This window comes from Oryzias latipes, chromosome 13, assembly GCF_053564925.1.
Source record: "Oryzias latipes strain Hd-rR chromosome 13, Olatipes_Hd-rR_3.1".
In the NCBI taxonomy this organism is placed as follows: Eukaryota; Metazoa; Chordata; class Actinopteri; order Beloniformes; family Adrianichthyidae; genus Oryzias; species Oryzias latipes.
Genome location: NC_136249.1, coordinates 15,409,987 through 15,436,658, shown reverse-complemented (window position 1 = coordinate 15,436,658; position 26,672 = coordinate 15,409,987). Strand labels below are relative to the sequence as shown.

The 26,672-nt window shown below is 37.1% G+C and overlaps 1 protein-coding gene across 7 annotated transcripts in view; it reads right to left on the bottom strand.

Annotated features, from left to right (window-relative positions):
• Nucleotides 1-26,672, bottom strand: part of gria4a (glutamate receptor, ionotropic, AMPA 4a) — a 218,384-nt gene that overhangs the window by 30,678 nt on the left and 161,034 nt on the right. For all 7 annotated transcript variants that reach the window (XR_013647093.1, XR_013647092.1, XM_023961797.2 and 4 more), the window contains 3 exons: nt 25,290-25,496; nt 18,758-18,973; nt 16,519-16,679 (listed from right to left, as the gene is read on the bottom strand). Coding sequence is in view for 5 of the 7 variants with exons in the window: in XM_023961797.2 (XP_023817565.1) it covers nt 16,519-16,679; nt 18,758-18,973; nt 25,290-25,496 (584 nt within the window). In the remaining 2 variants the exon portion in view is untranslated. The remainder of the gene's footprint in view (nt 1-16,518; nt 16,680-18,757; nt 18,974-25,289; nt 25,497-26,672) is intronic.

Sequence of the window (26,672 nt, the reverse complement as noted above, 5' to 3'; positions counted from 1 at the left end):
TATTTAGGACAGAAGAAAGATCACATTTTCTGAATGTATCACTTTCTGCATAGATTAAATTAATCTAGAGTAGGTCTACTTTATTAAATGGAAGTAAAAAAGAAAACAGGCTCAACTGGGGCATCAGCGAAGCCAGAAGAGCCGACAGGGTTAGTTTCAGAAATGTTTGCTCCAATTTGAGGCCCATTCACAGATTGTTAGTCATGCTTTGGTGATTCTCTAATCTTTTTATTGTTTGTTAACATTCAGACAGGTTTTGTTTGGTTAGCATCCAAATGGTGTTCTTTGCACCTTCACAGTGGTGTTAAAACAGCAGGGATGTTTCATTTTTTATTTTTTTGTAAAATGCTCACCAGAAAGACAAACATGTCAAAAGCCTTTAAGTCTTTCATTAATCTGAACACACGGTTGTTCAGGATCTCAGGGGTTTTCTGTGATGTTTGTTGACAGGCTGAGGATTCTCTTAACCTTTCCGATCCTCAAAGTATCAGGTTTAAAGAAAAAACATAAAACACTTCAAATTTCATCTGAAGAGTGTCACCTGTGATACATAACACTTTTAACCTCAGTTTTAACCCTTGGTCGCCCAACCTGAATTTCTGTGAGTTATTTTTTTGAAAGGCTTGAAACAAAGATTGAGAATCAGATTACATAAATTTGATGCTATTTTATACTCTGTAAATTCAAAAGACCACCTTCCACAAATACACACAGCAGCTCTGTCTTAAGGTCTGATATGATATCCTTTTCCATGAGCCAGCAGTCTCTTTAGTGCTTGTAGATACAGAAAGTTGGCTTCCATCTTTTTTAGATAATAAAAACAAAAATTGCAATCAGAGAAATGAAAGCCGAAGCTTCTAACTAATATTTTAAGGCTGATGGAAAACATCACCACAGCTCATAAAACTCTCACAAAAGTAAATCAAGGTAATGTTTGGTCAAAGCTTCAAGGTGTTCAAATGCAAAAAAGGGTCAGTGAATAAACTTTTATTTAAAAAAAAAAAAGTCACAAGAGGAAATGAAAAAAAAATGTTTTAAAGGTTTTTTTTCTGCAACTTATCCTTCTGTTTTGCAATGTTAGTCACTACAGCTGTGGATCGTTATTTAGATGGCGATTCAATTCAGGAATCAAGATCAAGGATTTTCAGCTTAAACCTAAATTCTTATCTATTATATTACATCTATATTACATAAAATGTAAATATTTTTTAATCACCATCATTTCTACTTTTATTTAGAACAAAAGATCAGAATCAACAAAATTGAACAGATAAAAACCCAAAGATTTAAGAAGGAAATGGTATTTATCACTTTGAACAATGTCAGACTGAAGCTTTTTTTTGTGTAAACTTCCTGGTTAACTTCAGCAAAATGTAAAAATCTCTGTTGCTTTGGATTGTTTATTGACAAATTCTGAAAATGTTCTCCACAGTTTTTCCATCCTCAAAGCTTAGCTGACTACAGTTTCAATAGAAGGCAGTCACATGACGTCATGTAATTGATCTATAGATTTCTGTAAAAGAATGTATTAGAATGTATCATGTCATATATTTTTTAAATTCAAATTGTCGGCTATATTTAAAAAACTCTGTTTTTCAGAACTTATCTCACTAAACTTGATTTTTTTTATGAATAATAAAAACACTTGGTAGTCTTACTTTGAAAATGAGAAACTTTACCACACTTAACTTTGAAAATGTATTTACTTCCTGTGATAGGAGCGCATTTGGTTTGTTTGGTATACATACCTCAAATCCAAAATTATTTTGCAATTTTAGAGCAATAATTAGATTGCCTGAAGTGCATTTTACTATACTTTACTAAAGATGGTGAATCGGGGATCTCGGATGACACAAATAATCATATTCGAATACGAATATCTGAGTATTCAGACACTAAATCCGTCTGAGCGTGTTTACATATTATTTTCAGGCAGCAAAACACAGTTCAACATAAACATAAATGGAAAAAAGTTAAAATTTAAAATAGTTTATTTGTGTTTTCAACTGATGTCAGTATGAAACTGAAGAACTCTGGAATACAGAGCTGTCAGAAGCGTTTTGTCATTTTCTAGGCTTTTGTTATGGAAATCTTTGGTATTAATCATTCTGATTCTGAATGATGCATCTGCATGAGTCTGTGTCTAAAATGTTAGCAGCGGATGCTTTTATGGAACAGATGAATAATTCTATAGACGGTCATGTATCATCTATGATAGCCAACAGATTGCCTCTCTAATTCTATGTGTGAAAGATTAATGATGTGCCTTACACTTACACGCCCCCCACTGCCATGAACCAACCAGCCCCCACCTCACAAATACTTTGATGTGTCTGGGTGGGTTTGAGAGGAATTTTTTTCTTCTTCCTGTGAACATTTTCTAGTTTTTTGGAGTTTCAGACTCCCAACAGCCTAGATAGACTGTTTTCTGCTGGCTACTTGACGGTAACTGAAATGCTCTCCCCCTCCGCCTCTGCCACACTTGTCAGAGCTGCATGTGGTAAATTCATGAAAAATAAACTCCACTCTTTTCAAAAATGGCGGCTTGTCTGTTGCTTTTATCTCCATAGCAACAAATTTACTATTTGGTTGCCTGAGGTTGAGGAATAAGTTTATGTAATTTTTAGAAAAATCAGCAAAAGTAAATCTTTGGGTTTCTTTGGCAACCATAGCCCAAGCCATGTTGTTTGAAAATCAAGTCATTTCATTTTGTTCATATTAAGCCAATGACTCTTAATACATTTTCCCAGTCTTCCGGTAAAAAATGTGCGAGTAGCAGGGAAACGCCACTTTTGCGAGTTTGCCATGCGTCAAAACCCAAATTTTGTATCCCTATTAGCTTCCTAATGATCTTTGAGTAGTTAGGAAGGAAATAGATTGAAATCTCTACGAGGAGTTTAATTGTTGTTGCTTCTAAAGTTGTTTTTCTTGAAAAAATTCAAGACATCGACATTGGCTCTTCCTGAGGTCAGAAGTTAACAGAACTTCGGATGTGGCTGTAGACCTAACGTGTGTGTGTGCCCGTGTGTGCGTGTGTGGGGGTGTGTTAAAATTTCATGATGATCACTCAAAGTTTTTTCCCTCCCCATACTGTGGACAAATGTGAAAATCACCAAATTTCACACTTTGTCATAACAAGGCCAAACTGAAGGTCCTATTATAATTTCAAGTTTCGAAAACTTCCTTTGGATAGCCCAGACAAGTGTGTTTCGGTTTCATTAGTGGATTCTTAAATATTTATTTTAAACCCCATCGGAGATTTAGGCCCCATTTATTTTTTGACAGTTTCTCCTGCTGTGATGTTATCATTTTTGAGAGGGGTAATAATTGTTCGCTATACCCAAAATGCATTTTCACTTGGTACTAGGTGTGCGCAAATTTTGGCGAGTTTTTGAGTATCTTGTGGGGGGAACATTTTCATTCTAAGAAGCAGTAATGAAGAAAAAATTCTGAAAACAACGTTTTCCTTACGGTCCAGGATTGCTGAAGGACAGAATAATTGCATAAAAAGGCAAATTTTTAAAAGCTATTCTACTCCATTGACTAAGTACAGATAAATAGATTTAATATTGTTTTATGAGCATTGAATGAGCCACTAAAAGAGAGGATTAGCTGCTGAATTTTGTACATAGCATCATTTATATACAAAGTTGGTCAATCAGTTTGATCGGCTACTAATTGTTGACCTTGAGACTGATCGGTCAGCAAAAGCTTCTCACTGCAGCGGCCTAACTCACGCCATTAGCTGATCCTGCCGCTAGCATTAACTATTCAACACCCTCCCTCAGCCTTTTGCTCAATACTTTCACATGACACCTGAACACACACACAAACACACACACAATAGCATAGAGCTGTAATTTCAGATGTTTATTGACAGAGACATACTGTATCCAGTCCCAACGAGATGTTTACTCCCTGTCTGTCTCACCTTCCTCTGTTTTTTTTCCTCTCCAATGTTATTTTTTTAAACCCATGTTGAATGACTTGACTGTCTATCATATTTTGTGTTGTGACCGGGCCAATCACCAACATTAGGAAGGGAGATGCTGCTGGAGGAAGACATGACAGTTGGGTGGTGCAGTTGTCTCATCAAGGTCACTCCAAAAACGTGTATGTGTTGGTGTTGTGTGTGTGGGGGTGTGTGTGTGTGTGTGTGTAGAGGGTAAATTTCTACCTGTCTCCTGTCAAATGTTACCTTGGCTTGAACATAAAGGGAAGAAATAAGTCAGAATGATAGATAGATAGATAGATAGATAGATAGATAGATAGATAGATAGATAGATAGATAGATAGATAGATAGATAGATAGATAGATAGATAGATAGATAGATAGATAGATAGATAGATAGATAGATAGATAGATAGATAGATAGATAGATAGATAGAAGTAACATGTCTTCATGTAAAGACGGAGAGGTGAAGGGGGTTTGTGTCATACTGTGTCTTGCAGACTGCAGAGAAGACTGCAGCACAGAGGGAGGGATCCTCGCTGAATACCAATGGACCTGATAGCAGCTCAATACACTCAGTGTCTTGACCCCTCCCACCACCACCACCACACACACACACACACACACACCAAAACACAGAGCGTACACAGAATATCTGTTAGACAAACATTTAAAATGCCCAGTCCTCTGAGGCTTTTAAAGGTTTTAACACAACAAAGTAGATGAAAGTGGAAATAACTGTTAGTGATGCTGGCATCTAGAAATGCATTAAACCTGTTTATAGGCACATTTCTTCCAGTAAAGAGTACCTCCCTCAGTTTATTATTTTTTAATTCCATAAAAAAAATGTCAGTCATTAAAGATCCACTCAAATCATTTTTTTATACATATTTTCAAAGTGTTAAATTTTTTTTGTCGTTTTCTACATAGTTTCTGCAGAGAGGCAGTAGTTCTTCAAAAATTTGCCTCTCCTAAATTATGGGTGGAGCTGCTGTCCTGAAGCAACCTCGCCTACGCCTTCCCATCACTCATAACTGAGGTCTCTCTGTTTACGTGTTCTCCCCCTAGCTTACAGCCCCTAACTTTCCAAACTTCTATCTATCTATCTATCTATCTATCTATCTATCTATCTATCTATCTATCTATCTATCTATCTATCTATCTATCTATCTATCTATCTATCTATCTATCTATCTATCTATCTATCTATCTATCTATCTATCTATCTATCTATCTATCTATCTGTCTGTCTGTCTGTCTGTCTGTCTGTCTGTCTGTCTGTCTGTCTGTCTGTCTGTCTGTCTGTCTGTCTGTCTGTCTGTCTGTCTGTCTGTCTGTCTGTCTGTCTGTCTGTCTGTCTGTCTGTCTGTCTGTCTGTCTGTCTGTCTGTCTGTCTGTCTGTCTATCTATCTAACAAAGAGGAGTAAAATTACTTGGAGATGCAAGAAAATGACTTACTGCTAAAATAACAACAACACAACAACAACAACAACAACAACACAACAAAACAACAACACAAAATATATAACATGCAAACATAAAAACGAGTAAATATTGACATAAAGGCTATAAAAGCTCAGCAACAGACAGCCGTAATGCATTTGCTGTTGAATACTGACTTATTTTTTAAGCTGTAACTGAAAGGGATCGTACTATATGTTTTTAAATTTCTGACACTGGTGGGAGTATCTTGTTTTACTATGATCAGCTCTTTAAAGAACAATTATTTCATCCAATAGACATTAGTTTTGTTATCCCTTTGCCAGTGTCTCCAAATAAGAAAAAAACAAAAGGTTTCTTTGTCGTTTTTGATGCACATTTTTTTAGTTCCGTAGTTAAAAGCAGGTGCAACATTATAGTTAATTCCTTAAAACATGACCCACAGAGCTCTAATTGATTGGAAACAGGAAGAAAAACATCACGGTAATGGTGTGAATTGAGTTTAAATTGTAGCATCATCTGCTTGCAGGTCAAAGGCACTTGGGAGAATTAATTAGTAAATCTGCTGAAAAGATAGACAAATGACATGCCATCATGACATGCATGACATGTCTCCTTTTTAAAGGCCATCAATTCTGCAATGTCAGACCGGATCATTCATCACAGTAATTCATTACACAAATATTGGTTTACAGTGTTATCATCTTTCATCACTGTATCACAAGAAAAAATATTTTCTTATGTCTTAATTTCTTCTTATTGCTAACAGTTTTTCTCAGTCACAATTCTCAGATCAGAATGAAATTCCCAAAACTATTTGTTCAATCTTCACATCATGATGTCACTTGTGTACATCATATAAGCAGTTTCTCACTTCTTTGAACAAGTTGCAATTGCTTTGGTACATCCATGCAAATGATTATGTACAATTCTCTGCTCTTTGCTACATTATCAATTGTTTATGTCATGTTGATCAAAATGTATTATATAGTTCACTGTGCAATAGTCTTACTCCTCAAAACACCTAGTCATTAGTTCATCGTATAAGTCATTAACTGCAAAATGGTTGACCAAGTTGTCATAATGTGACAAACATATTTCTATACATCTCCATTATATGTTTTTGTCTAAATCTGTCCTGAATTGGTAAATTGCTCTCAGGTGACTTGACCTCCTCTAACAAAGGTGCATCTCATTGACAATGAATGGGAAAGTATATACTGTATATGGCTTAAGCACAACACAATGTTCTATGTCTGACAATGGAAGGACAAGGAATTGGACGGGGTCAACAGCCAGAGAGAAGAAGAAGAGGAAGAGGAGTGAGGCTGCGTGGTGGAGGAGTTAGGGGGCAAAACCGAGGAAGAGGCCGAAGACATGTACGTGTTCCTGATGAATATTGTCCTATCTTTTTTTTCCCTTTGTGTTACTGTTTGCAGTGGGTTTTTTCTATGTTGGTATGACATGGTCTGTCAACAAATTACAATATGAACAATAAAAGTTTAAATGTGAATCTTGTCCAGTCTCTTGCAATCAAAAAAAAAAGATGTAACTTACATTTTACAATAATTGTCATCCAAACTTTAGCCATAGTTTACATCAGAACCTCCCTCTAAAGTACACAAGTATATTGACAACATGACTAAGTAATTTGATTGTCTTGTTCGTAGACAATGACACAAGGACTTGACATTCTGATGGAACTGACATGTTCAATGACATAAAGACTTAGTTTTGAGAGATGAACTAAAGATTTTGAGCAAGTTACAGACTTTTGCAAGAAATCCATAGTGTTTTGCTGTTTGTACAAATTGTTTTGAGAAATGCACACACGTATTTGCAAACTTCAATTCTGATCTGACAATTGTACTAAAGCGACTGAGAAAAACTGTAATTAAAGATTAGTTTGCCATTAGTGTATTTTTTTAGTGTCAATATTGTGTTAAAGTGGATTTTTAAAAAGACAAAAAGGATAAGAAGGAGACCATTCAGTGAAGAGGAGTGTTGGGACCAAAAATCACATCCTGCATCTTAAAGGGATCACAGGAATGTCTTGCAATTCCTGTGAGGCTGGTGTAGTCACCTCAATGGACGTCATGAAAATAGAACATACCATTGTTGTGTGTGTGTGGTAAGTTGTGAAGTATTCTTACTGTAAGTTGCACACACTTATGACTTAAGGGTGATGATGTCGTATGGTGCCCTTAGGCCACACTCAACTGGAACAAGAAGTCTTCCACATAGCTCAAAAAACATAACCGGTAGCCCAAACCGTTTGTTCCCATTTTAGGCTTTAATAAAAGCAATTCTTTCTCACATTTCTGAACATGTTGGGTTAGGGTTACGGTTGGGCTAAGTTATATAATTTAAGGTTTCAGCTGATGATATCAGGCACAATCTTGTCTGCAGCCAAGTCCCTCTCAAAAAATGGGCAAACCTGTAGGAGCACACACCTACTGTATCACATGATCAGCACTAATGGGCTCCCAAAGGGGGGATTAAAAATGAAAAATCTAAACAACACACCTGTGTCTCACCTACTTCACCCTTACTTACCCTTACATTTTGTATAAAGGTTCACTACAACCTGTCGCTCACAGCATGCGTTCAGAAAAAAATGTGCATGAACCTTTTAACTCTGCAAGTTCACCAAGTGGACTACCAGCTTGATATTTTGTACAGGCCACTTGCATGCCCCATGCAGGTATGCATTTTGTCTGCTGACAGCCCAAATCCACCAGCAGGGTGGTTGTGACTATGCCATAAGAGATGAGAATCAGGATCCTGAACAGCAGTGTAGATAAACCAATTACAGCCCAAAACAAACCAATGAAAGACATCACACATCTCCAATCTTGTAAGCCATCTTTTCATTTTCCATTATTCTGCTCAGAGTCATGTGGGACTGGACTTCACCACATGGTTGACCACCCTGGGATCTATCTATAGGTCAGTGACAGGGTGTAACATAGAGTACATGTGGTTATGTTCATTCATATGAATTAATACTGTTCACCACTCATTGTTTCCTACAGTGCAAACGTCCACTGTATCCCTTTATCTTGAAACTTCCTGTTAGTCCCAAACTAAACCTCCTTGTACTGATAAATTCCATGTTCTTCCTCTCGATGTGCCCAAACCACCACAGTCTGGCTTCTCTGGCCTCCTTTGTAATACATCCAATGTGAGGTGTCCCTCTGATCAAGGCCCTTTAAACCATGTGAGCAACTGGGCAGCAGCCCTGGGACACGAGGCCTGCAAGGGTCCTGGATACTGAAAAAATTCAGATTGATCAGAGACATCTGTTTTTCACAGAACAGACTTGTGTTGAGATTGTCTTCATCAGTATGTAACCCTCTTGTTCTGACAACTCTCTGGAAACCCCTGAGCACTTTGCATTGGGTTTTCATTTCATTACGAGTGTAAACATACAAAAGAGAGTCAAAACATCAGACACGGTTCAGGTATTGCAGTCAAAACCAGCAGCGAATAAAAGCTTACTTTACACTCAATAAGTTCTGCTTCTCAGTTGATGTTAATTAAAAATATGATATGTATAATAGTATCTCTGTTTCTTAACATTAGTACAAGTTTGGAAAGTTTATTGGAGCCTAAAACAACCTCAACATCTCTGCTACCTTCAGCTCTGCCTGCTGTGTCTACACCAACAACATGGCTGCTCTCACCACAGATCTCTTACACCTTTCCTTTCATTCTTGGTGACACTCTTTGGTCACACATCAAACCTGAAACCTGTACGGGACACCTGACAGGACCAGAGGTCCAAGCTCCATCGAGTCGTGATTCACAGAGGTGGTAATGATGCCTGACGGAGACAGTCAGAGGTTCTCAAATTAAACGTAGAATCGGTGTGCAAACTTGCTAAATCGATGTCAGACACTGTAATTTTCTCTGGTCGTCTGCCAAACTTAGTCAGTGATGAAATGTACAGCCGCTTTTCATCACTTAACCACTGGTTAGCTAGATGGTGCACAGAAAACAGCAATGGTTTTATGGACAATTGGAGCACTTTCTGGAGGAAGCCGGTCCTCATGCGGAGAGATGGCATCCATCCTAGTGCCGCTCCTCTTTTTATGTAAATTTCTGCTAGTCTTAGTTGTGCAACCTGACAACCCAGAGACGAGACCGCAGTGTAAAACTCTCGTCTGAGCTTCCTTTAGCGCTGGTGCAAAACCCAAGAGGGGTTTGTCGAGCAGTTCCTAGCTTTAGCTTATGTGCTGAAAGACAAGTGAAAGGAGTGCGTCACAGTAACCTTAAAGTGACAGACACCAGTACTCTCAATAACAACAGGCAGAATTATGATGTAATTAAATGTGGTTTATTAAACAATGTATCCATTTCCTCTAAGTCCCTCTTAGTCAATGAGTTATTAATGACAACAAACTTAGTAGTCTACTAGCCTTAACAGAAACTTGCTCCAGCAGGATGAATATGTTAGACTGATTAAAGCAAACACCCCCTGTAATGATAACTATCAGAAATCCAGGATTTCAGGGAAAGGAGGTGGTTTAGCAGTAATATCACAGTCGAGCCTCCTTCCTAGCACTAAAGTCAAACATCTTTGTAACTCCTTTAAATACATCATATCGTCTTTGAATCCCCCAAACAGGAAGACTCAAAAAGCTGTTTTATTCATAATTATTTATCGCCCCCCCAGGCCACATTCAGAATTTTTAACAGAGTTTTAGGAAATCCTATTGACTACTGTTTTAGATTCTGATCAAATTATAATGAAAGGAGATTTTAATATTCGTGTTGATGACCCCATGATGACTGTTTAGGAAACGCTTTGGCAGCTTTATTAGATCATGTTGGTTTCACCCAAAATGTAAATGAACCCACTCAATGTCACAAGCACACCCTGGACCTTATTTTAACCCATGGTATAGAGATTGGCCAGCTGAGTGTCCTTCCTCATAACCCTATCATCAGCAGCAAGATTGTTAGCAGCACTTCACTGGCTCCCAGTTGACTCTAAAATCAAGTTCAAGATCCTCCTGCCAACCTATAAGGCCTTAAATGGTATGACCCCATCCTATATCAAAGACCTCATAGTGCCATAACACCCAAACAGAACACTTCACTCACAAAATGCAGGACTGCTTGTGGTTCCTATAATTTGTAAAAGCACAGGTTGTGGCCGAGCCTTTAGTCACCAAGTCACCCTGTTTCATGGAATAAACTCCCAACTCAATCAAGAGAGGCCGACAGAGTTTCTATATTAAAGTTAGGCTTACAACATTCCTCTTTGGACAGGCTTATTGCCAGACTAGCTAGTAATAAGACAATATTTAACTTACTGTTAGCATGTTTGAATTAAACTTAACAATAACCATTAGTTGTTAGTAGGCTGCTAGAAGTTTGAAGCTGGGGAAAGAATGGTGCACTGGGGTTCTGTCCTCTATTCTCGTCTACTTCTACTCTCCTTCTCTCCTCTATTCTTGATCAGTTCTCCATCATTTAGTTCTTTATGCCTCTGTTTTGTAGAGCATGATTCATGTACTGTCCCTCTTTTCCACTCCCCTCCGGGGGTGTGGGAGTGATTCCAGATTCCAGTTGGCTCGTCCGTGCCCCTGCACTTGGCTGTTGTCCTCACCCCTGGCTCGTCTGTGTCGCTGTACCTGACTCTGTACCTCGTCCCTGGCTCCCCCTGGATGAAGCCCACCTACTGGACCATCTAAACATGGAGTTGTAGAGTTAGATAAGTTAATTCTTCTCTAAGAGTTCTGGCATTGCCTGTCCGTCCTGGGGGAGGATCCGTCCTTCATGTGAACACACCTGGTGTTTTTCTTCATTTTTTCCAGAATCTGTTTTTTTAGGAGTTTTTCCATACCAGGAAGGAAGGTCTAAGGGCAGGGATGCTTTAGTTAGTCTGTTTAGTTAGTTCAGTTTAGAATTTTCCTGATAAACTCTATGTATCGATGATCCTTCCGATTTTATGTTTACTTTACAATTACCGGTACGAATCCCATTGCGACGACTGTTGCTGTGATTTTGGGCTATGTAAATAAAATTGAATTGAACTGAATTAAATTGAAAACCTTCCTACACCCATTTACCCATGAAGCATGTTTTTGGACGGTGAAAGGAAGCCGGAGTCCCCGGAGAAAATCCTCGAATGAACCAGGGGCCTTCTTGCTGTGCGGCAAGAGTGCTAGCCACTGTACAACCCTTTTAACCTAAGATCCTATATTTAATCACACTGTGAACAATGTATGATGTAAAGATCTTTACTTTCACTTTAATCTACTACACTTTTGTTGCACAAAACAAATTTTGTTACATACTTCGTTATGAAAACGTGTTCTGTTAATTAAGTTTTTTATGCTGTTTCTTAAAAGAAAAATAAGTATTACATAGTGCACCAGAATAGTACCCCTTACGTGGCAGACTTTGGTGCTATATCACTGACAATCTAAAGATATCAAATTCAGACATACAAGCAGGAAAGAAAACCAAATAATCCATACACAAGTCAACTGTATTCAGACATTTGTATCTTCTTCCACTTTCGGCTTCTCCCATCAGGGGTCGCCACAGCGAACAAGTCGCATGGTAAATTTGGCAATGTTTTACGCCGGATGCCCTTCCTGACGCAACCTTCTCAAGCCGGGCTTGGAACCGGCAGAGGTAGGTTCAGACATTTGTATAAAAAGCTTTTTTCATCACAAAAATACAGTAGACGGGGAAACCTTGGGAAGGCAATATTATGTGTTTCAGTTTCCATTGGGCTCAGCTTTTCCCTGCTGTCAGAGGCAGTGAGGCTCATTGACAAGGACAGGTTAGCAGTCCATCAAACACAGAGAAAACCTAGTTGAAATTGCATTGAAGCAACCTGTGTCATATAAAAATTAAAGTGGAGCAAAGCAAAGAGAAGAAAAACTATAAAGGCAACTGACAGATATCTCTTTGTAAGAATGTAATCTGGCATTTATGACTACAGTGATGGAGGCCAATAAGGGAGTTGTGTTGTATTGATAGTGGCAGGGCCTGGTGATTTATACAGCCAACACGAGATTGATGTGAAGCATCACATCATTACTTTGACAGTTGGAGCTTATGCATAAGACCTGTAAGTGACTGGGAGGTCTGGATGTGTGTTGGATTGGTACAACAGTGAACAGTGGCAGTTTTCTTGTGTGTGCCAATTGGGACATTGTTAATCGTGTGTTTATGTCTTCATCCTATATGTTAGTGTGTATCTTTTCAGCTGTTTAAATATTTCCTATTTATGTGAGAAACTGAAATCGGTCTGTCAGTCACCGGGGAGAAGACAGACGATAGAGACGACAGGTGTTGGCGCTGTTAAATGGATGAAGAAAAAAAATGAGGAAAGGAAAGAAAAAGGTAATGTTTTGGCAGTTAGAAAAGAAAAACAAGAAATGTTGTTTATAAAAACAAAGACATGCTAATGATGACGGAAACAATTAGAGAAGTGTCTAGTATAAACAAACCAAAACATAAGGTCTGCTGAAAAAAAAGTAATTACTCAATGTATTTTTTTATTTTATTTTTTTCTCAAAGTTAAGATTTAGACGTTTAGTTAACTACACCATAGAGTTGACAGGGGTTTTAGAAATGAAATATGGATGAGTAGTGATCAAATTTAATTTGATGAAAAAGAAAGAAGGATTAAATCCACAGAAATGCAACAGAATAAACTCATTTGGTTTGCTTGAATTGCCATTATTTTGACTTTATTAAATCAGGGGCTGAGAAAAAGTCTCACTAAAGTCAGACTAATATAAAAGCCTAAGTTCATATTCTATTGCACTATTAGGTTGTGCATGCGTAACATGGAGGATATAATGAGAACTTTTTTCTCCCTTATTTAGCACCATGGACAGCACTGTTAACAGTCCACAGGAGCTAGACATTGATAGAGTCATGCACAAACATAAGTCAGTGGATCAATGGGTCAGACAGACTACATTAACACAAACAGCCTCATGCTTCTGATTCCTGATATGCCATTAAGAAAAAGAAGGCCTGGGGCATTTGGAAGAGTAGTACATTTAAACCAGTAATTCATCCATTTTCTTCTTATTTTAACTTTATCCGCTCCACATTTGAGAGGGATCTGAAGTCTCAGCTAGGCATCATCAGGCCATCATGTGAAAGAGGGAGGAAACAGCTTATGCTGGTTAACTATGCAAACACATGAAGGAACAAACTTGACAAACAACCATAATTTAATATCTGAATGATCTGATAACAAACAGGAGTAAAGCTAACACACTAATTATTTCACTCACAACCAACAAAAAAAACAAAACAAATACCCATCATGCATGCAGATTAACAAAGAAAACTTTCTATTAAAATAAAAAATCTAAATATAGTTGTGTAATTATTGTGTGATTATTCCTCCTATCAGCATCAAGTCTTTTGATTAAAAAACACCCCTCTTACCAATCTTACCACTTTACCCGCATGGCACTCCAAAACAACTTACAATGTTGTAGTTTAGCAAAACCTGCAGCATCAGGCCAACAGTTACTACAGAGTAAAAGTGTTTTGTCTCGACCTCCTTTCCAGACCTGAATGTCTGTCACAATAATATTCTGTCATAGTTAAATAAAGTAGAACTAGAGAACGCAGTTTGACTCAAAGCACACAAATGCTAAACTGAACCTTTGCTAAGTGTTCAAAAAATGTTTCAGGAAGAAAACACTGAAATATTAAATATTTTCCTAATAGATGGCAGTAGACAGTAGTCAAAAAGGCTGTTCACCTGGTTATTCAAAAACTGGGCCAGAAGAAGAAATGGAATTTACAAAGAACTTTTGATTTAAAGAATCCACTTTTGACTGGTAAATGTAACTGAAAAGGCCATTGATAAATTCTTCAAACATTTTCCAGTCCATTTCACATTTATTGCAAAACTGTGTTGCACACAAATGTACTGTTCAGATAAATCATTGTTCAAAACTATATTCCAGAGATGAAGTTTGATGGTTACCACAGCAGGTTAACTGATAAAAACTATCAAACGCCAATATTCAAGTTTTAAATTATAAGATGTCAAATACCCAACACATCCACCACGAGATTCATTACAAAGAACAAAAATCACACATTTCAAAGCTGACTTTTTATATTTTAAATGGGTTAATTAGTACATAAAACCCAAGTCTGCAGTTTTTTGTTTGTTTTACATACTAAACACACAAATGGTTACTTTTTAACTGATATTCCATTAAATGTATAACTGTCCAAGCTTGTTTTGCTCACCTTTTATTTAAAATATCTAAATAGTAGCAACTATCTGGACACTCTTTGTACAGTAACATGCCATACGATTTAAGGTTTTATTGGATAGTCCATACATCTATTGTTTTGTCAGTTTATATGGGGTTAAGATCATAGGAAAGCCCATGACTTCCTCTCTTTGATCACCTTTTCTGGTTCCCCTTGGAGGTGTTCCCAGCTTAGCTGAAAGACATATTCTACCCAGCGTATCTGGGGTCTGCTCCAAGATCTCCTCCTAGTTGGTCAAATGACTTTCAGGGTGGCATTCTAACCAAATGTTACTTCCCCCCAAGGTTTAGAGGAGGTCAGCCCTACCCTTAAACTGCACTCACACCAAACACAAGCGGTGTGGGGGTCTGTGAAAAGTTTAAACATTTGAACTTTAGCAAAGAATTTGCGTCAACCGATCAGTAACTCAGCCTTGGCCCATATCATGCTAATGATGTAATCAGTGGGTGGAGTCCAAAACCAACATGGATTACAATCTGATCATTCTTCTCCTGAACTTTATGATTTTTTTTTTGCTTTTTTATGGAGACAGTAACACAAATGTACCTTAATTTTGTCCTTTTTTTAAAGTTTAACTTTTTAGACAAGCGTTGAGCAGCAAATTTTCTTAGAATTAAAACAGACACAGACACAAATTTGACAGGGGAATCACGTTTGGTGTGAATGCAGCATTATGCTCCTCCCAATAAATGCACCTTCAGGGATGAGTTAAAAAGACAGCTATTTACATCAGAGTTCCATTATTGCTTTAAATTTTTTACTTGTTAAGTAAAAAGATATTATGCCCAACTTACCTTTTTTTCTTTTCTTTTTCTTTATTTAATGTAATGAGGGTAAAGGCCTAGAATTAACCTAAAATCTTTATTATAAATCAGTTATCTTTAAAGGCTGAAAACCGGCTTTGTGCGGCTTTGTTTATTTGTTTAGCAGACATTGCAATAGGACAGAAAAAGCAAAATGATGAATGGTAAAAAACAAAAAAAAAAACTACATTGATCCAATTTCCCAAAGTATTATTACTTACTCTGGTAAAATAAATAACTACATGAGAATGACGAAGATGACATTTCTGGATTATGTGTTTAAATATGAACACCTTTAAAGCAAATGTGCCTAAAGCAAATGTAAATCAATAAGTCTTTGAGACACCTCTCACTCTGTTTTCACTTTTGTTACACCTTTCCACGCCTGAACCTTTCTCTGCAGAGCACATGTTCACAACTTTGGATGTTTCACACATGCCTCATCATCTGCCAAACCTTTCTTTGTCATGTTGTGACGTGCTGTACCTTCTGTTCTTACATTTTCTTCTTAAAGGTCCAGAAGAAGCTCACTATAAATATTTTACTGTGTGCATTCTCAGGTTATCAATTATAAAATGCCATATTCTTATAAATATTCTAAAAATACACCTGGACTCTGCCTCTTCCTCTGCACATTAAAAATTAATGCTCACCTAGCAAAAAGCTACATATTCCACGAACCAGACCCTCATGGACATGTATTCTGGACTGTGTGCAGGTGTTTACACTTTTAAGCTTTTTTGTTTGCATGTGTGAGCATGTTTCTGCATTTATTACATTTAGCTGTGTCCACATTGTAGTGTCTTGACATGTCACATCAGCGAAAAGCCAGGAAAGTGCCAACAGAGGGGAATCACAATGTCAACACCTTGAACCAGCGCAGGTTATCACGACAACACACGATCACAGACCAACATGGACACATTTTGCACAGAAATGATGCATTTGGCCTTCAATAATATCTCTTAGCCCTTAGTCAGATGCATGTGTGCACTAAAGTGCACTTTTACTGTCAGATACATTTTTTTTTTCCTGCTCACCGTGGGGAGATGTCACAGCCCTGCTGCATGAAGGCTCCCAGAGAAAACCACAGGGAGTTGAAGATGCCAAACTCATTCGGAGGCTGATCGGTGGGGCCCGGCTCTGTGGCACCCTCCTCTGGTTCCTCTGCATGCCACTCGTAAGGACTGAAGCGACTCACCTGGGAAATCAAAGGAGTGCAACCCGTTAGAGGACTGTTGAGAAAAGAACCAGAGCTTTACTCCCAGTTTGACTAATCCACAGCTGACCAGGTTAAAGTTGGTTTAACCGAACCCTTTTCTGTGTACAAACAGACTCCATGTTTTTGATACAGAGAGCAAAGTATTAATAAGTCAACAATCATTACTCTAGTATGAAATATCATTCAAAAAAAATAACAGAGGGAAAAATCACTTCAACAGAATATTTACATGCATACGTTTTAAATAAGAAATTACTGTAATAATAAAAAATGATGTGGGTAAAGTGTTGGATTAAACCATTAAATGAAAACTGGATAGAATTAGTGAGACGTCACCAATATAAAACAACTTATTTCTGGCTCCAACCAAATTGAGTCAGTTAGGTCACAATTTTTTTTTCGTGGTATGGATGCTGCCATGTTGGAGCCAGACACCAACATGCAGTCAGTTTCTATGACCAATGAGGAGTGAGCTTGTTGGAAGGCCACACCTCTACCACTTGAAAGTGGACTACAGAAAATCTGTCAATTGTTTTGACCGTTGAACTTGGAGGGCCAGCAGCCTCCACCTACTTTTATTGAGGCAGCTGATTGATGAGTTTATAATTTGAATGACTTGAGCTACAGAAAAATTATGAAAAAAATGAGAATTATCAAGAACATGTTATAAAAAAGGTGTCGGAACAAGAATGGTTATTCTGACAAATAGAATGAATGAGTAATATATCATAATATATATATATATATATATATATATATATATATATATATATATATATATATATATATATATATATATATATATATATATATATATATATATATATATATATATATATATATATATATATATATATATATATGGAATTACAGGGCGGCAGATAATACAGAGGTGGGGCAAAGCAACTAGAGACAGAAATTATGGAAGTCGTGTGCTTTGCAATCCTTCTTGGGATATTTTACTAGTTTAAACTTTATATTTCGCTGACCAATTTTAAACGCCTGTTTTATTACTGCTTCGGTACAGCAAATGCATGCTGCAGGACGGTTACTGACAGAAAGACAGCTAATAAGGCACACTGATAAGTGTTTATGACAAATAGATTGTGGGGAAAACAATCAGGAGCAATGTGTATCATGTTAAAAGTTGTTTTAATGAGCTTGCAGTCATCTGACCACATTTCAATGAGTTACTGTCTCATCGTCGTGGTGATATGGCATTATTTTAAGAGAATTCTTCTGTTAAGGAACTACAAGGTAGCTTGTAACAAGGCACAGAAAAACATGTAAGAAGCGGTGTTAAAACAAATTTTCTAACAAATAAATAGTTGGACCTTTTATTCCTCTTCGATAACACGATAAATGGTGCTTTTTATTTGTCTGCGCCTCATTGGTTCCTACAATCCTACTTTGTTTACATCAAGTGACCACAGATACATTGGCCGTTTTGTTTAAGTTATTTTGCTCTGAATACGTATTGTATTCAGACTGAAGAATCTCTGACTGAGCTAAAGCTCAGTATGAATGGAAACAAACCGAAACCACCTAAAAAGATGGCCCCAAGAGCAATTCCTGGTCCTGGACCAGGGTCCGCTTGGGTTTATTCAGACTGAAGATTTGTTCCAGATTATCGAGGAAACGAACTCTGGTAAACTTTAAGCAAACCAAATGTGTCCGGTGTAAATACACCCTTAAGGATCAGATAAAGAGGACACATTTCTCTTCTTTATTCTCTCAAATGTGTAACTCCTCCCATTATATGTGTTTGAACCCAGCTGCAAATGCAGGGTCTAATTCTAATTGGTTTATCAGATGTTTAATGTGAGGTGCAGAAGTGTGTCTTCAGCTGGATAAGGAAAAGCCTTCGGGAGAGGTCAAAACGTCAATCATTGCTCGGATTAAAATACATTCTTTCAGGTTTATAAAAATATGTACTATAACAAAACAGACAAGAGTGACCTTTGAAATGGTCCTTAAACTGTTTCCTAACCCAATAAAAAATGTGATTTTTATGGGACATCGTTTTTTCTAATGTGCTGTACATCAGGATGACTTACCAAAAACAGGACGACACTGACTCCAATGTAAGCAAACACTATGCACATCCAAATCTCATAAGCTAGCGGATCCAGGAAGGAGAAGACACCTGGTTTAGACTTCTGCGGCTTCTTGATCATGATGGAGATTCCAAGAGACATGAAGGGCTTAGAGAAGTCGATCACTTCCTCCCTTACCAGCGTGATAGTTAATGGAGCCACAGCAATTTCTGCTTTCTGAGAAAAAAAAGAGATAGGAAATGTGGAAAGTTCTGGTCACTGGCATTATAATGCAAATAATATGATACCAAGTATAACACAAATGAACGGAGGGTAATGAGTTTTAAGAATAAAAAATTACAGAGAAACACCGGGATCTCAGCTACGACAACGACAGGTTAAAAAATTCTAAGAAGGTAGAGGGCAAAGCAGAATGACAGAGGAGAAATTCTTACAGAACACTGGCCTGACAGTTACTCAACCAGAATACAAATTAATGAGCTAACACTCGTGCACACTTTCAGTCTGCGGAGCAGCAACGAACATCGGTGTTTCTGAGCACATGCATGCATGCAAGCATCTGCCCCTGTAGAAAAACGTACAATAATTTGTGATGTACAAATTAGTTCCAGCTCACACAACTGCCAAAAGTTATTTGAAAGGTTTTATTTAAATATTCATATGATCAGTCTGGAAGTTGAAAAAATTGTTTAATTAACCAACAAAACTAGTAACAGAACTTTTGTCATTTAAAATATATATTTACGCATTTACTAACAAGTATGCTGATAAAAATAAGTATGTTTAGATACATCGTCTATCAAAAAGAATAAGTAGATATTGTGTGAAATGGACATATAGAAATGTAAAGAAAAAAAGGTGATTAAAATAAAGGATGAAAGTCTGTTTTTGTTACAAACCAAAAAAACTATATTTTATTCATGTTTTAGAAGCTTCATGGATGCCAACAGCAGGAATCTTTACTGTGTGACAAAATGACTCATTTTTGCTCAATCCCTTCTCATGATCAGACATCTCCAAACTTAAATTTTTTAAACAATTTCTCCTTTTTTAATTTTATGCAGATCTTAATATTAGTGATAAAATATTTGAATACAGAGGAGGATATATTTTTTCTATTTTTTTAGGCCTTTTAACCTATACTGAGTCCAGTCCTCATGCCCGCCAATCCTCAGGACTTTCTTAGAAGCGCAGACCTAATTCACAAGAACCTTTGACCCGGTTTCCCCAAATCCAATCCTATCATCCAGCCTGTCAAAATGACACTGAGTTAAACAGCTGTGATAAGCATTTCCACCCACTCATAAAAGCATTGAAAGCCCATGCGGTGATTTTAGGATTTAAACAAACTGAGGGAACAGCTCACTAACGCGCCTCAGTGCTTCTTCAAACATCATATTTTTAAGCAGGTAAAGAAAAAAACTTAGTTTCATTTGAAAGCAAAGAATCTGCAGGTTTCAAATACTCTAAAATCACTGTGGTGGAAAAAATCAAAAAGAACAGGTAGATAAAAAAGAAAACAAATGGTAAGTGGGGTATGTGGTTTCATTAAATATGCACAACCCATGAACTCACTTCCATTGATAATTTTCTGTCGCATAGACCTACCTGAATCCAACACTATTTTTTAGGATAATTGCTTACACTGGACAGGATGTGCTAGAGAACGGCAAACAAATATGTTCATTAATATGCTGTTCAAATAAATATTAAATGACTAAAAAACATTCAAACTTTGAGTATTAAATGATTTTTTGACTGAAGAATTGAAATGTATTTTTAGCTACACATAGTTTTTCTCAAGTTTGTTTTCTTCAAGGTTTCAGTTTGAAATGTTAAATATTATTTAATGCTTTCAGCCCCTCTGTGTTACATTTATTGAACGAATTACAGGACTTGTCCAGGTTTACTGTCTACAAAACAGTCTGAAACAGTTTTTAGCAGCATATTAAGTTTTATAGCAGCATGCCTTTTATGTGATGTAAAGAACACCTTGATCTGACTGTGGAGCGGTGGGAATGTGTTCAACGCAGAGACAAATGACTCATCATTGTGGTAGACAGATGGGCTAGTCTGGGTTTAGCAGATGCCAGAAGAATGTTAGCTGCTTGACTGCATTATGCCGGATGGGAAGCTTGATAGAGGAAGGAGGATTGCATGAGTCTGTCTTCTGAATGCATGGCCCAAGCTCAGCATTCAGTGTAATACAATCATTGTGCTTTAGCCTACAAAGAAATTTGTTGGACAACAACACTATTAAAAGCTATATTTATTTTTTTATTTTATTTCTGTGCAATTCACACATGATGACTTTTATTTCATTTAACTACCAGTGAGGGAACTGCCGATGGTAGAATAAAGTTAGCAAAAAATTGCTATACTACTTTTTCAGTGACCTTTAGGCTGAGAAGGTCAGATGACAAAGAAGGAGCTTCCAGTGATTTTTCCTTTGAGCAGTAACAAACACGTTTGTATTTGTTTCTTTGCAGAATGTTTATTCACTTTTGTATAGTTGATAATATATATTTAGGCACGTTGAAGAGAAAGTTCAAGAGCCTGTAAACAGCATTTGGAAACGGTCAGAGTTGATTACATGGTCAGATCTGTTGAGCCATCCCAAAATTGCCATCCAAAATGTGATTAATATCTGGCAGGAGCTTAACAGATGTGTTGGTGACCTTTCGGCAGAGTCACACTTGTCACACTGTGAAGATGCTGATGGGAGGGCGCACCCACGTTTTTGAGTGACCCAGCCCATGCGTGGCCTTCTAACAAATCAATGTGGTGTTAAAGTGAAGAACAGTCGACATTTGACTCTTTTGCCTCTTATGGCAACTTTCTTTGTGCTACTTTGATTGTTAAATTTGAAATCTTGAAGAAGTTCAGATAGTTTTAGATTTTTTGTGATGAAACAATAAACATTTTTGAAATAATAAACCAACTCAATGAAAAAAAATGGTTATTGTAAATAGGCCTTTCATGATATGTAACTAACTAGGATTTAAAATAACAAATTAAAGTAATACATTTTACCAAATGATACAAAGTCGCATTATTCTATATTTCTGCCTATAACAAAAACAAATTCTTATTTTTTTTAAATTCCTTTACAATTAAAAGTTGAAAAAAATAATAATACCACATAAACCTGTGATTGTTTAGAGATCAACACATCATCAGCATCAAAAGGCTGCTTCACTATTTCAAAGGCTGTCTTAGTTCCCAACAAGTTCCCAACCAGCAGCAAGCAGCGCAGGAAGAGCTGGAAAACAGGCAGGGTGGTAGATCTCGAGGACCAGGAATGAGCAGCCCTGTACTAAAACAACGTTAATGTGACCATGCTAACTCCCAACCTTGTTAGTAACCAAAAAAACAAACAAAAAAACACAGTTCAACACAGCTACATGTTAATCGCAATACCTGTAACCCCAAACCTTGTTTGCAACATGTAAAAAAAACAGACCAATACTGCTAAAACAAACATTACTGTGACTACGCTAGCTCCAAACCTTGTTAGTACTGTGTAAAAAAAGAAAAACAAAAATACACACAGGCTATATCTGAGTTCTCACTAGTGCACTACATGGCGTTCGCCATTTTGTAGGGCTGTATGAATCTACAATTCCAAAATCCAGTGTCCTAGAAATTTCACAGAAGTCTCTGCAAAAAACCAGCGTGCATTGATGCTCACTAGATTGTCGAATATAGACCACAATGCATTGCGTTTGAACAATTTTTGCAGAGAAAATGTATTTAAATGTCCGTCCGTCCATCCATCCATCCATCCATCCATCCATCCATCCATCCATCCATCCATATATCCATCCATCCATCATCCATCCATCTTCCTCCGCTTATCCGGGACCGGGTCCGAATTGATTTTAAATTCTAGAGAACCACATAGTCTCGCACTATATAGTCTTTTAGTAGTTAGGTAGTGCCGTGGGAATTCGAACAAAGCCACAGGCTTACATCACCAAATGTTTGCTGCGTTAGCTTATACATAATAAAACGTATCCAAAACCTTTGACAGAGCACCGTCTACCTTTCAAAATTGCATTGACATCAGTAAGACCAACCAGAGATAATCCATGTATAAGGTGCTCTGGATCATAAAGTGCGCTGTCGTTTATTATTATTATTTTTTTTAATAAATGGCTTTTAGGCGTTAAAACGCCCAACAGTAGCTGGGTTGACTCCTGTGACCCTAAAAAGGGATTGAACTGCTTCTAAAGATGGATGAATGGTTGGATGTATGAAATGGTTTGTCTGTGCCATTAAATGTTGAAATCTTTGAACATAGTGATTTCAACAACTTTTACATGAGGAGCAGCAAAGACAGATTTTGTGCTCTTTGTGTTAATACACGACTTCAAAGACCCTGTTTTTGTGTTACCAATCACAGCCTTATTACATCTTAGGATTTTGAGTATTGTTTGTTGTTGTTTAAGCCTAACTCTGTGAAATGTCTATCATTCTGCATGACTGCATATTTGCAATGAGGTGCATGGACATGTACATTCTTCATCTGTCCACTGAGTGCATAACTGTATGGTTACTCACTCAGAGCAAAACTAAAGCAACACAAAGAAACTGAATGATGTGTTCTAGAAATTACCTTCTGCAAAAGCAACAAAGTTCCAACGATATGTTATAAAAATAATTTGAAAAGCACACAAAAAAGACAATATTAAATGCAGGGCACAATTTACTGTGCACCAGAGATGTCATTTGAGAGGAATGTGAGAGTTAGGGGGCAATTCAAAAGCGATTAGTCAAAGCAGCGGTTCTGCCGTGTCACCTTCCACTGCGGTTTTTCTGGAGGATAATAGATTCAGTCACCGTTCTGGACCTTGCAGCTTTAGCTGCACCTCAAGGAGAAGACTGACGTTGTCTTCTGCATGTCAATACAGTTTTGCTATCAGGAAGCAATGTGAAATTTCAACGTCTCAGAAGCAGAATTAGTAAAATTGATGCATTCCTCTGATTAAAAGCAAACACTTTCTGACACCATCTCTCCTAAGAATGAACCTGGTAACCAAGGCGATTCAGGAGATACGCTTGCATCATCAGGTTTATTTTTGGAATTTCAAAGATCTCTTCTTACAGATGGTAGGCACCATAAAAGATATACATTTAGTACATCTAATTGTACTTTCTGTGTACTCTCTTCTCATTAGTAATTAATACCATGAAAAGCACAATAAAATACAGAATAAGTCCTATGTAAAACCTATCCTCTATTTTTCAACCTTTTTTGAACCACGGTACACTTTAACCTTAACAAAAATCCCGCGGCACACCTGTCTCCAAAAATAAAATAAACAAGGAGAAACTTATATTCTGTATTGATGTACAGTCCCTCCACAATCTCACATGCATTTTTGTGATAATTGTGGCAGAAAAAGTTGGAAGTTGCAGCTGTGTTTTCTAAAAAATATAATAAAATTTAAGTTAGAAGATTTAAAAACTGTTTGATGTGTGTTCAAGTGGTTTCAAGACGTCAAACTCATTGTGCGCTGAGACACTGTCACTTTAACCCAATGCATCATGGGAGATGTAGTGCAAACAGCCACAGAATGCAAACTGACTCGCGTCTCTGCACTTCATTGTTTTATTCAGTTGTTTCACGGTCTGATACCGGATTCTGTGGTAAGCTACACCGCTAAAGACGAGCTTTAGCTGGTCTTTTTGTTAGAATTGAGCTACCTTATGAGCAGAATTAGAACAAGGAAGTGAAGACTTTAACAACTTCTGATTGGTCAGACTGATGACGTATGATTAAGCCTCCAAGAATGATTGGTGGAGATTGTTAAAGGGGCGGGACATTTCTGAAAACAGCTGACGCTAAGGCTAAATCGCGGTACCGTCATTCTTATCAAAATGTCTTTAATTTAATGAAATAAGCACAAAGAAAAAGTATTTTACAATCTTTATATTCTTAACTTCTCAGTGTTTTATCAGGCCTGTTTGGATGAACAAAGAGCTGATATCCTGGAGATGGAAAATGTTTTTAGATCAGTTAATGAGGGCAATTTCCCACGGCACACCTGACCATCTCCCACTGGTTGAAAAACACTGCTCTATTACACATAGTGAGTATCATTAAATGCAAATTCACTAACATAGTAAGTATAATGTACAATCTGGGTACTTCTTCATGGTACTTAAAATAGTTTCTGTTTACCTACTATCTTGTTACAAATAACAAATACCATGAAACATAGGTTAACAAGTGATTCAAGGTACTTTAGCTATACTTACCCTGTCCTTACATGTGGTAAGTACCACAAAAGAAATATTAATTCAACACATAAATACCCAGTAACCTACCATGCAAGTTTGAAAAGAATGGTACCAGATAAATAATCATTAAGTACTACGTAAGTACCGAGTTTGTACAACAAAAGTACCATATAATTACCACTTAAATACACCATGAGTACTGTACTATAAGATAAAGCATTATAGAAATTATTATCATCAAGAACAGCCTTACTGGGACTTAAAAAAAAAACACTTTTATCCTTACCCCATACACAAGCTCTCCGACCATGCCGTTCCATATCTTTGTCTCTGGATCTCTGGCTCCATATTTCCCATCTGGCACAATGGAGATCTTGTATTTAATTCCGATGTGTTTGGCAATTTCTGAAGCCAAATCCACACAGTATCCCTCAAATTGATCGTTGCCTTCGTAAAGCTCCCAGTTTTTCTTTAGCATCACGTATGGACCCTCCTGCAAGACCAGCATAAGAGGAGAAAGACAGCTGTTTGGATAAACATCAAAGCATTAAAGAACCACCAGTGCTGTTCAACACATTGCACATGGAATAAACAACACAAAAGGTTATAAAGGAAAATAAACACATTTAAAAAGAGGAATGTATTACATTTTTAATTAATGACAGAATTATTGTCCTTAAAGACCCACTCCAGTCATCTCTTTATCTGTTTGAAGTGGTCTTTTAATCACGATCATACAGTTTTTTTCTAGGACATAGTTTCTGAAGAGCGGCAGATGTTCATTAGAAATTTATCTCTGAGTTGTGGGCAAGATTTATGACGTGGAGCAACCCTGCCTCTGTTCCCGTCACCCATAACTGAGAGATCTCTGTTTACATGCTTTTTCGCTGACTCACAGCCCCTCACACCCCCAATGTAACACTACCAACACCAGCCAGATTCCAGCTCAGACGAGGAAGACAAAGACGTACATGGATCTTGTCGTCTGTAAGTGTAAGTCCTCAAAATGGAGGATAGTAGTGAACTTGTGGCCCGCCCTGCATACTTTCTGTGTCACAAATACAATCTTTTTCAAACTGCATTTTTTCATCTGCTCTTGTTCACTCTTGTTTACAACAATTTCAATAGAGAAATACTCAGAAGTTGAATTTTGAGCTTAATTTTCTTAATATATGTCCTCCATCATGAAAATAAAATAAAAACAAGAATATGTTAAAAACACCAAAAACACAGTTTTTATTGGAGCTGGTCTTTAAGAAATATTGCAGAATAGATTCAGTTCTTATACAAGAAGATCAAAGAGCAAAAGCTGGAGAAATATTTAGGATACAATTAAACATTTGATTTATTGTACGAGCATGATAAACATTTCACAGAGATAGGCTTAAACAACAACAAGCAATACTTAAAATCGTAAGATATAATAAGGCTGTGTTTGACGCAAATTCACATGTCAACTTTTTAACTTGGATTGTATTCCTCATCAGACACCAAAGAAAATATTTATATATGATATATGAACCCTCAAACTGGAAACACAGAAGTGAAGAAGAAGGCAAAACATCATCAAAGGAGAATGGAGGGATGAATCCTACTTCAATAATGTGAGAAAAAAACGAAGAAACATTTTAGAGCATGCAAGTAAAAAGAGAACAAAAGAGGAAAACAC